The sequence below is a fragment of the Hyla sarda genome, chromosome 8 (assembly GCF_029499605.1).
Source record: "Hyla sarda isolate aHylSar1 chromosome 8, aHylSar1.hap1, whole genome shotgun sequence".
NCBI lineage: Eukaryota > Metazoa > Chordata > Amphibia > Anura > Hylidae > Hyla > Hyla sarda.
This window is the reverse complement of record NC_079196.1, coordinates 232,202,595-232,214,964: the sequence shown is the minus strand read 5'-3', so window position 1 is coordinate 232,214,964 and position 12,370 is coordinate 232,202,595. Positions and strand designations below refer to the sequence as shown.

The 12,370-nt window shown below is 46.9% G+C and overlaps 1 protein-coding gene across 1 annotated transcript in view; it reads right to left on the bottom strand.

The window, feature by feature from the left end:
- LOC130284362 (uncharacterized) overlaps nt 1–12,370 on the bottom strand; it is a 61,858-nt gene that overhangs the window by 27,949 nt on the left and 21,539 nt on the right. The window contains exons 2-3 of the mRNA XM_056534639.1: nt 1,973–2,252; nt 1,420–1,632 (exon numbers count right to left, since the gene is read on the bottom strand). Coding sequence (XP_056390614.1) covers nt 1,420–1,632; nt 1,973–2,228 — 469 coding nt within the window. The 5' untranslated portion in view covers nt 2,229–2,252. The remainder of the gene's footprint in view (nt 1–1,419; nt 1,633–1,972; nt 2,253–12,370) is intronic.

The window sequence follows — 12,370 nt, the reverse complement described above, 5'->3', positions numbered from 1 at the left end:
ACTATTGTTCCTTACTATCATTTCGTAGCATTACCCACAGTATTGTCTCGTATTATTTTCTCCTAATACTGTCTCTTAGTGTTCCCTCATAGTATCCTGGGATTCAGTTATACTTTTATATTGAAGTATTGTTTTCTAGTATTTAGCTATAGTATTATATAGCGGTATTGTCTCCTAGTATTGTCTTGTTGTTGTACAGTATTGTCTCGTATTATTTTCTCCTAATACTGTCTCTTAGTAATCCCTCATAGTATCCTGGGATACAGTTATACTGTTATATTGAAGTATTGTTTTCTAGTATTTAGCTATAGTATTATATAGCGGTATTGTCTCCTACTATTCAGGTATAGTATTTTATTGTAAGATAAGAAACTGGATGTCCAGCGCCAGGATACGTGCAAGACAGGTTCTTTATTGCTTTAAAACGCCATGACAGGGGTCAGAGTGTGACGCGTTTCAGGTGCGTTAGCACCCTTGGTCGTACGATTAAGGGTGCTAACGCACCTGAAACGCGTCACACTCTGACCCCTGTCATGGCGTTTTAAAGCAATAAAGAACCTGTTTTGCACGTATCCTGGCGCTGGACATCCAGTTTCTTATCTTGCTAAGTAGTGCTGCCTCTCACAGTCCGTGCGCCTCGGCGCCTCTGAGGGTGAGCTGAGAATTCCATACATTTCTTAGTATTTTTTTGTAGTATTGTATGATACTTTTGTTTCATATTATTAACCTATAGCTTTAGCTCAAAGTATTGTCACTAGTATTATCTTGCTGTGTTGTCTTGTTGTATCATTACATATTTTTTTTCTTTAGTCATGTCTGATTTTTTGTGTTATCTCGTATTGTCTTGTTGTATTGTCTTGTTTACTTATCTGTCGTTATCTCAGTCTTGTCTTGTAGTTTTGTCTAGTATTGTGTTGTAACATTGTCTCATTTTGATGTCTCAAAATACTGTCTGTTAATACTTCACTGTAGTATAGTTTCATAGAATTTTAACATTTTGTTTTCTCCTAATATTCCTGTAGTGTTGTGCAATAATATTCTCATAGAGTTTTATTGCTGAATTGTCTCATTTTGTCATGTAATTGTAAAGTCTTAGTCTCCCAGATCATTGTCTTATAGCGTTGTGTAGCAGTATTGTCTCTTAGTATTGTAATTTTTCTTGTAGTTTCTCTTATTATTGTATTTTTTCTTGTTGTATTGTATATTTGTCTTGTTGTATTGTCTCTTAGTAATTTATATTTGTCTTGTTGTATTGTCTCTTAGTATTCTATTTCTGTCTTGTTGTATAATCTCCTAGTGTTATCTATTAGTATTGTCTGCTTTGCCTTATTATTTGCTGCTATATTATGGTATTATTATGGAATTTGTTGAATTGTAACATGAGAGCCGGGTGCCCCATGATGTGTAGGGCCCCATTACCTTCTATTATCCTCCTCATCTCGTCCAGCGCTTTCTGGGGATTCTGCACCGTCTGATATCCCAATGTATTAAGTGCGGCTTTATCTGCGGAGCTGAAGAGGAACAGATCCTGGGCCAGACGTTGTATCTTCTGCTGATTACTGAGGATATTGTTCTTCACCTCATCGCTGCTGTCATCCAGATCGTCGATCACCACCAGAACGTTCTTCCTTCCTGTAGAAGTAACCAGCGGAGAAGAGTGCGGATCATTGGTCTCAGAACTGTACTGTAATGGTGAGCCATAGTAATATGGGAGAAGGCAGTGCCAGCTGTGCGAAAATACTAAGGGAATCCCCCACAACTGTATCTACTGAAAATGTGTCCCTTAGAGTGATGGTAAGAGGGTAAATGGGGATTATGCCATATGGAATATGTTATCAGCATTGAGATTCCCATTTAATGGTAATATCTAAGATGTTATCCCAAGATTAGGGAAATACTCTACCCACAGGATAGGACATAACTCTGATAGGCTAGAGTCAGTGAAGATAATAAAATTGTGGATTATTCTCACCGTATACCGTGTTGAGTTCCTCCAGTTCATTATCATACAGTGAATCGGTGACATCGGTGACATTGATCCTTCCTCTGTTCTTCGAGTGGTAGAGAATGGCAAAATTACACTTTGAAGTCTCCTCTCTGAATTTTTCGTAGTTATTTGTGATGGTCACAGAGCGGACGTCCTTCACGTTCTTCCATGACACAATCCTATTGACCAACCATCGATAACAAGATTCATCCTCTCTAGAGAAGATTCCGACCAGCTTCATTGTCACCTCGATCTGCAGACAACTCTACAAGTGGACAAAACCCAAAGCCAGAGGTTAAGGTCAACTCTACTAAATACTGATCATAGACGACATCTACTCTACAGCTGGTGAAGTCATCTCACACACAAGTGATGTCACTCATGAGACCTTCAGTTGTGACTGATCAGATGTGAATCAAAGAACTGTCAGGAGGACATTAGTGATCAGTAAGACTGACAGCTCAGGAGGGCCCTACCCCATGGGACACACAAGTACAGAGCTAGTGGGTTATAAGAAGACATTAGAGTTATCTTAAGGTAATGAACCCGATTGACCAAAGATGCTGCAGAAGGTCGATGAATGATTTATTGACCCCGGACAAGCAATTGTGTAAATAAGATGATATTGCACCAATATTTAGGTCTCAAAGAGGTATGGTATATGTAATAGGTCATTGTGCAATAAAGAACCATGACCTGCTCAGATGGATCCAGATCTCTGTGGAGAAACATGACCTGATCAGATGGATCCAGATCTCTATAGAGAAACATGGCCTGGTCAGATGGATCCAGATCTCTATAGAGAAACATGGCCTTGTCAGATGGATCCAGATATCTATAGAGAAACATAACCTGGTCAGAGGGATCCAGATCTCTATAGAGAAACATGGCCTGACCAGATGGATCCAGATCTCTATAGAGAAACATGACCTGGTCAGATGGGTCCAGATCTCTATAGAGAAACATGGCCTGGTCAGATGGATCCAGATATCTATAGAGAAACATGGCCTGATCAGATGGATCCAGATATCTATAGAGAAACATGGCTTGGTCAGATGGATCCAGATCTCTATAGAGAAACATGGCCTGTTCAGATGAATCCAGATCTCTATAGAGAAACATGGCCTGGTCAGATGGATCCAGAGCTCTATAGAGAAACATGACCCGGTCAGATGGATCCAGATCTCTATAGAGAAAAATGTCCTGGTCAGATGGATCCAGATCTCTATAGAGAAACATGACCTGGCCAGATGGATCCAGATCTATATAGAGAAACATGGCCTGGTCAGATGGATCCAGATCTCTATAGAGAAACATGTCCTGGTCAGGTGGATCCAGATCTCTATAGAGAAACATGTCCTGGTCAGATGGATCCAACTCTCTATAGAGAAACATGGCCTGGTCAGATGGATACAGATCTCTGTGGAGAAACATGTCCTGGTCAGATGGATCCAGATCTCTATACAGAAACATGACCTGGTCAGATGGATCCAACTCTCTATAGAGAAACATGGCCTGGTCAGATGGATACAGATATTTGTGGAGAAACATGGCCTGGTCAGATGGATCCAGATCTATAGAGAAACATGGCCTGGTCAGATGGATCCAGATCTCTATAGAGAAACATGACCTGGTCAGATGGATCCAGATCTCTATAGAGAAACATGGCCTGGTCAGATGGATCCATATCTCTATAGACAAACATGGCCTGGTCAGATGGATCCAGATCTCTATAGAGTAACATGACCTGGTCAGATGGATCCAGATCTCTATAGAGAAACATGTCCTGGTCAGATGGATCCAGATCTATAGAGAAACATGTCCTGGTCAGATGGATCCAGATCTCTATAGAGAAACATGGCCTGGTCAGATGGATCCAGATCTCTATAGAGAAACATGACCTGGTCAGATGGATCAAGAACTCTATAGAGAAACATGTCCTGTTGAGATGGATCCCGATCTCTATAGAGAAACATGACCTGGTCAGATGGATCCAACTCTCTATAGAGTCCTGGTCAGGTTGATCCAGGTCTCTATAGAGAAACATGACCTGGTCAGATGGATCCGGATCTCTATAGAGAAACATAACCTGGTCAGATGGATCCAACTCTCTATAGAGAAACATTGTCCTGGTCAGGTTGATCCAGGTCTCTATAGAAAAACATGTCCTGGTCAGATGGATCCCGATCTCTATAGAGAAACATGGCCTGGTCAGATGGATCCAACTCTCTATAGAGAAACATTGTCCTGGTCAGGTTGATCCAGGTCTCTATAGAGAAACATGTCCTGGTCAGATGGATCCATATCTCTATAGAGAAACATGGCCTGGTCAGATGGATCCAGATCTCTATAGAGAAACATGTCCTAGTCAGATGGATCCAGATCTCTATAGAGAAACATAACCTGGTCAGATGGATCCAGATCTCTATAGAGAAACATGGCCTGGTCAGATGGATCCAGATCTCTATAAAAAAAACATGACCTGGTCAGATGGATCCATATCTCTACAGAGAAAAATGACCTGGTCAGATGGATCCAGATCTCTATAGAGAAACATGGCCTGGTCAGATGGATCCAGATCTCTATAGAGAAACATGACCTGGTCAGATGGATCCAGATCTGTTACGCCGAGCGCTCCGGGTCCCCGCTCCTCCCCGGAGCGCTCGCTTCTCTCTCGCTACCGCAGCGCTCCGGGCAGCTCCACGGACCCGGTGCGCTGCGATACCGTCTCCAGCCGGGATGCGATTCGCGATGCGGGTAGCGCCCGCTCGCGATGCGCATCCCGGCTCCCGTACCTGACTCGCTCTCCGTCTGTCCTGTCCCGGCGCGCGCGGCCCCGCTCCCTAGGGCGCGCGCGCGCCGGGTCTCTGCGATTTAAAGGGCCACTGCGCCGCTGATTGGCGCAGTGGTTCCAATTAGTGTGTTCACCTGTGCACTCCCTATTTATACCTCACTTCCCCTTCACTCCCTCGCCGGATCTTGTTGCCATTGTGCCAGTGAAAGCGTTTCCTTGTGTGTTCCTAGCCTGTGTTCCAGACCTCCTGCCGTTGCCCCTGACTACGATCCTTGCTGCCTGCCCCGACCTTCTGCTACGTCCGACCTTGCTTCTGTCTACTCCCTTGTACCGCGCCTATCTTCAGCAGTCAGAGAGGTTGAGCCGTTGCTAGTGGATACGACCTGGTCACTACCGCCGCAGCAAGACCATCCCGCTTTGCGGCGGGCTCTGGTGAAAACCAGTAGTGACTTAGAACCGATCCACTAGCACGGTCCACGCCAATCCCTCTCTGGCACAGAGGATCCACTACCTGCCAGCCGGCATCGTGACAGTAGATCCGGCCATGGATCCCGCTGAAGTTCCTCTGCCAGTTGTCGCCGACCTCACCACGGTGGTCGCCCAGCAGTCACAACAGATAGCGCAACAAGGCCAACAGCTGTCTCAACTGACCGTGATGCTACAGCAGCTACTACCACAGCTTCAGCAATCATCTCCTCCGCCAGCTCCTGCACCTCCTCCGCAGCGAGTGGCCGCTTCTGGTCTACGACTATCCTTGCCGGATAAATTTGATGGGGACTCTAAATTCTGCCGTGGCTTTCTTTCCCAATGTTCCCTGCACTTGGAGATGATGTCGGACCAGTTTCCTACTGAAAGGTCTAAGGTGGCTTTCGTAGTCAGCCTTTTGTCTGGAAAAGCTCTGTCATGGGCCACACTGCTCTGGGACCGCAATGACCCCGTCACTGCCTCTATACACTCCTTCTTCTCGGAAATTCGAAGTGTCTTTGAGGAACCTGCCCGAGCCTCTTCTGCTGAGACTGCCCTGTTGAACCTGGTCCAGGGTAATTCTTCCGTTGGCGAGTACGCCGTACAATTCCGTACTCTTGCTTCAGAATTATCCTGGAATAATGAGGCCCTCTGCGCGACCTTTAAAAAAGGCCTATCCAGCAACATTAAAGATGTTCTGGCCGCACGAGAAATCCCTGCTAACCTACATGAACTCATCCATCTTGCCACTCGCATTGACATGCGTTTTTCCGAAAGGCGTCAGGAGCTCCGCCAGGATATGGACTTTGTTCGCACAAGGCGTTTTTTCTCCCCGGCTCCTCTCTCCTCTGGTCCCCTGCAATCCGTTCCTGTGCCTCCCGCCGAGGAGGCTATGCAGGTCGACCGGTCTCGCCTGACACCTCAAGAGAGGACACGACGCCGCATGGAGAATCTCTGCCTGTACTGTGCCAGTACCGAACACTTCCTGAAGGATTGTCCTATCCGTCCTCCCCGCCTGGAAAGACGTACGCTGACTCCGCACAAAGTTGAGACAGTCCTTGATGTCTACTCTGCTTCTCCACGTCTTACTGTGCCTGTGCGGATATCTGCCTCTGCCTTCTCCTTCTCTACTATGGCCTTCTTGGATTCCGGATCTGCAGGAAATTTTATTTTGGCCTCTCTCGTCAACAGGTTCAACATCCCAGTGACCAGTCTCGCCAGACCCCTCTACATCAATTGTGTAAACAATGAAAGATTGGACTGTACCATACGTCTCCGCACGGAGCCCCTTCTAATGTGCATCGGACCTCATCACGAGAAGATTGAATTTTTGGTCCTCCCCAATTGCACTTCCGAAATCCTCCTTGGACTACCCTGGCTTCAACTCCATTCCCCAACCCTGGATTGGTCCACTGGGGAGATCAAGAGTTGGGGGCCCTCTTGTTTCAAGGACTGCCTAAAACCGGTTCCCAGTACCCCTTGCCGTGACTCTGTGGTTCCCCCTGTAACCGGTCTCCCTAAGGCCTATATGGACTTTGCGGATGTTTTTTGCAAAAAACAAGCTGAGACTCTACCTCCTCACAGGCCTTATGATTGTCCTATTGACCTCCTCCCGGGCACTACTCCACCCCGGGGCAGAATCTATCCTCTGTCCGCCCCAGAGACTCTTGCTATGTCGGAGTACATCCAGGAAAATTTAAAAAAAGGCTTTATCCGTAAATCCTCCTCTCCTGCCGGAGCCGGATTTTTCTTTGTGTCCAAAAAAGATGGCTCTCTACGTCCTTGCATTGACTACCGCGGTCTTAATAAAATCACGGTAAAGAACCGCTACCCCCTACCCCTCATCTCTGAACTCTTTGATCGCCTCCAAGGTGCCCACATCTTTACCAAACTGGACTTAAGAGGTGCTTATAATCTCATCCGCATCAGAGAGGGGGATGAATGGAAAACGGCATTTAACACTAGAGATGGACACTTTGAGTATCTGGTCATGCCCTTTGGCCTGTGCAACGCCCCTGCCGTCTTCCAAGACTTTGTTAATGAAATTTTTCGTGATCTCTTATACTCCTGTGTTGTTGTATATCTGGACGATATCCTGATTTTTTCTGCCAATCTAGAAGAACACCGCCAGCATGTCCGTATGGTTCTTCAGAGACTTCGTGACAATCAACTTTATGCCAAGATAGAGAAATGTCTGTTTGAATGCCAATCTCTTCCTTTCCTAGGATACTTGGTCTCTGGCCAAGGACTACAAATGGATCCAGACAAACTCTCTGCCGTCTTAGATTGGCCACGCCCCTCCGGACTCCGTGCTATCCAACGTTTTTTGGGGTTCGCCAATTATTACAGGCAATTTATTCCACATTTTTCTACCGTTGTGGCCCCTATCGTGGCTTTAACCAAAAAAAATGCCAATCCCAAGTCTTGGCCTCCTCAAGCGGAAGACGCCTTTAAACGGCTCAAGTCTGCCTTTTCTTCGGCTCCTGTGCTCTCCAGACCTGACCCATCTAAACCCTTCCTATTGGAGGTTGATGCCTCCTCTGTAGGAGCTGGAGCGGTCCTTCTACAAAAAAATTCTTCCGGGCATGCTGTTACTTGTGGTTTTTTTTCTAGGACCTTCTCTCCGGCGGAGAGGAACTACTCCATCGGGGATCGAGAGCTTCTAGCCATTAAATTAGCACTTGAGGAATGGAGGCATCTGCTGGAGGGATCAAGATTTCCAGTTATTATTTACACCGATCACAAGAACCTCTCCTATCTCCAGTCTGCCCAACGGCTGAATCCTCGCCAGGCCAGGTGGTCTCTGTTCTTTGCCCGATTTAATTTTGAAATTCACTTTCGGCCTGCCGATAAGAACATTAGGGCCGATGCTCTCTCTCGTTCCTCGGATGCCTCGGAAGTTGAATTCTCTCCGCAACACATCATTCCTCCTGACTGCCTGATTTCCACTTCTCCAGCCTCCATCAGGCAAACTCCTCCAGGGAAGACCTTCGTCACTCCACGCCAACGCCTCGGAATCCTCTAATGGGGTCACTCCTCCCATCTCGCAGGCCATGCGGGCATCAAGAAATCTGTGCAACTCATCTCTCGCTTCTATTGGTGGCCGACTCTGGAGACGGATGTCGTGGACTTTGTGCGAGCCTGCACTGTCTGTGCCCGGGATAAGACTCCTCGCCAGAAGCCCGCTGGTTTTCTTCATCCTCTGCCTGTCCCCGAACAGCCTTGGTCTCTGATTGGTATGGATTTTATTACAGACCTACCCCCATCCCGTGGCAACACTGTTGTTTGGGTGGTCGTTGATCGATTCTCCAAGATGGCACATTTCATCCCTCTTCCTGGTCTTCCTTCAGCGCCTCAGTTGGCTAAACAATTTTTTGTACACATTTTTCGTCTTCACGGGTTGCCCACACAGATAGTCTTGGATAGAGGCGTCCAATTTGTGTCAAAATTCTGGAGGGCTCTCTGTAAACAACTCAAGATTAAATTAAACTTTTCTTCTGCATATCATCCTCAATCCAATGGACAAGTAGAAACAATTAACCAGGTCTTGGGTGATTATTTACGACATTTTGTTTCCTCCCGCCAGGATGATTGGGCAGATCTTCTACCATGGGCCGAATTCTCGTATAACTTTAGAGTCTCTGAATCTTCCTCCAAATCCCCATTTTTCGTGGTGTACGGCCGTCACCCTCTTCCCCCCCTCCCTACTCCCTTGCCCTCTGGTTTGCCCGCTGTAGATGAAGTGACTCGTGATCTTTCCACCATATGGAAAGAGACCCAAGATTCTCTTTTACAGGCTTCATCTCGCATGAAAAAGTTTGCCGATAAGAAAAGAAGAGCTCCCCCCATTTTTGCTCCCGGAGACAAGGTATGGCTCTCCGCTAAATATGTCCGCTTTCGTGTCCCCAGTTACAAACTGGGTCCACGCTATCTTGGTCCTTTCAAAGTCTTGTGCCAAATTAATCCTGTCTCTTACAAACTTCTTCTTCCTCCTTCTCTCCGTATTCCTAATGCCTTTCATGTCTCTCTTCTTAAACCACTCATCATCAACCGTTTCTCTCCCAAATTAGTTTCTCCCACTCCTGTCTCCGGTTCTTCTGACGTCTTCTCAGTGAAAGAGATACTGGCCTCCAAGACGGTCAGAGGAAAAAGGTTCTTTTTAGTGGATTGGGAGGGCTGTGGACCTGAAGAGAGATCCTGGGAACCTGAGGACAACATCCTAGACAAAAGTCTGCTCCTCAGGTTCTCAGGCTCTAAGAAGAGGGGGAGACCCAAGGGGGGGGGGGGTACTGTTACGCCGAGCGCTCCGGGTCCCCGCTCCTCCCCGGAGCGCTCGCTTCTCTCTCGCTACCGCAGCGCTCCGGGCAGCTCCACGGACCCGGTGCGCTGCGATACCGTCTCCAGCCAGGATGCGATTCGCGATGCGGGTAGCGCCCGCTCGCGATGCGCATCCCGGCTCCCGTACCTGACTCGCTCTCCGTCTGTCCTGTCCCGGCGCGCGCGGCCCCGCTCCCTAGGGCGCGCGCGCGCCGGGTCTCTGCGATTTAAAGGGCCACTGCGCCGCTGATTGGCGCAGTGGTTCCAATTAGTGTGTTCACCTGTGCACTCCCTATTTATACCTCACTTCCCCTTCACTCCCTCGCCGGATCTTGTTGCCATTGTGCCAGTGAAAGCGTTTCCTTGTGTGTTCCTAGCCTGTGTTCCAGACCTCCTGCCGTTGCCCCTGACTACGATCCTTGCTGCCTGCCCCGACCTTCTGCTACGTCCGACCTTGCTTCTGTCTACTCCCTTGTACCGCGCCTATCTTCAGCAGTCAGAGAGGTTGAGCCGTTGCTAGTGGATACGACCTGGTCACTACCGCCGCAGCAAGACCATCCCGCTTTGCGGCGGGCTCTGGTGAAAACCAGTAGTGACTTAGAACCGATCCACTAGCACGGTCCACGCCAATCCCTCTCTGGCACAGAGGATCCACTACCTGCCAGCCGGCATCGTGACAAGATCTCTACAGAGAAACATGGCCTGGTCAGATGGATCCAGATCTCTATAAAGAAACATGGCCTGGTCAGATGGATCCAGATCTCTATAAAAAAACATGACCTGGTCAGATGGATCCAGATCTCTATAAAGAAACATGTCCTGGTTAGATGGATCCAGATCTCTATAGAGAAACATGACCTGGTCAGATGGATCCAGAGCTCTATAGAGAAACATGGCCTGGTCAGATGGATCCAGATCTCTATAGAGAAACATGGCCTGGTCAGATGGATACAGATATTTGTGGAGAAACATGGCCTGGTCAGATGGATCCAGATCTATAGAGAAACATGGCCTGGTCAGATGGATCCAGATCTCTATAGAGAAACATGGCCTGGTCAGATGGATCCAGATCTCTATAGAGAAACATGACCTGGTCAGATGGATCCAGATCTCTATAGAGAAACATGGCCTGGTCAGATGGATCCATATCTCTATAGACAAACATGGCCTGGTCAGATGGATCCAGATCTCTATAGAGTAACATGACCTGGTCAGATGGATCCAGATCTCTATAGAGAAAAATGTCCTGGTCAGATGGATCCAGATCTCTATAGAGAAACATGGCCTGATCAGATGGATCCAGATCTCTATAGAGAAACATGGCCTGATCAGATGGATCCAGGTCTCTATAGAGAAACATGTCCTGGTCAGATGGATCCAGATCTATAGAGAAACATGTCCTGGTCAGATGGATCCAGATCTCTATAGAGAAACATGACCTGGTCAGATGGATCAAGATCTCTATAGAGAAACATGTCCTGTTCAGATGGATCCAACTCTCTATAGAGTCCTGGTCAGGTTGATCCAGGTCTCTATAGAGAAACATGCCCTGGTCAGATGGATCCAGATCTCTATAGAGAAACATGGCCTGGTCAGATGGATCCAGATCTCTATAGAGAAACATGACCTGGTCAGATGGATCCGGATCTCTATAGAGAAACATAACCTGGTCAGATGGATCCAACTCTCTATAGAGAAACATTGTCCTGGTCAGGTTGATCCAGGTCTCTATAGAGAAACATGTCCTGGTCAGATGGATCCCGATCTCTATAGAGAAACATTACCTGGTCAGATGGATCCAACTCTCTATAGAGAAACATTGTCCTGGTCAGGTTGATCCAGGTCTCTATAGAGAAACATGTCCTGGTCAGATGGATCCATATCTCTATAGAGAAACATGGCCTGGTCAGATGGATCCAGATCTCTATAGAGAAACATGTCCTAGTCAGATGGATCCAGATCTCTTTAGAGAAACATGTCCTGGTCAGATGGATCCAGATCTCTATAGAGAAACATGTCCTGGTCAGATGGATCCAGATCTCTATAGAGAAACATAACCTGGTCAGATGGATCCAGATCTCTATAGAGAAACATGGCCTGGTCAGATGGATCCAGATCTCTATAAAAAAACATGACCTGGTCAGATGGATCCAGATCTCTATAAAAAACATGACCTGGTCAGATGGATCCAGATCTCTATAAAAAAAAACATGACCTGGTCAGATGGATCCATATCTCTACAGAGAAAAATGACCTGGTCAGATGGATCCAGATCTCTATAGAGAAACATGGCCTGGTCAGATGGATCCAGATCTCTATAAAGAAACATGTCCTGGTTAGATGGATCCAGATCTCTATAGAGAAACATGACCTGGTCAGATGGATCCACATCTCTACAGAGAAACATGGCCTGGTCAGATGGATCCAGATCTCTATAAAGAAACATGGCCTGGTCAGATGGATCCAGATCTCTATAAAAAAACATGACCTGGTCAGATGGATCCAGATCTCTATAAAGAAACATGTCCTGGTTAGATGGATCCAGATCTCTATAGAGAAACATGACCTGGTCAGATGGATCCAGAGCTCTATAGAGAAACATGACCTGGTCAGATGGATCCAGATCTCTATAAAGAAACATGGCCTGGTCAGATGGATCCAGATCTCTATAGAGAAACATGTCCTAGTCAGATGGATCCAGATCTCTATAGAGAAACATGTCCTGGTCAGATGGATCCAGATCTCTATAGAGAAACATGACCTGGTCAGATGGATCCAGATCTCTATAGAGAAACATAACATGGTCA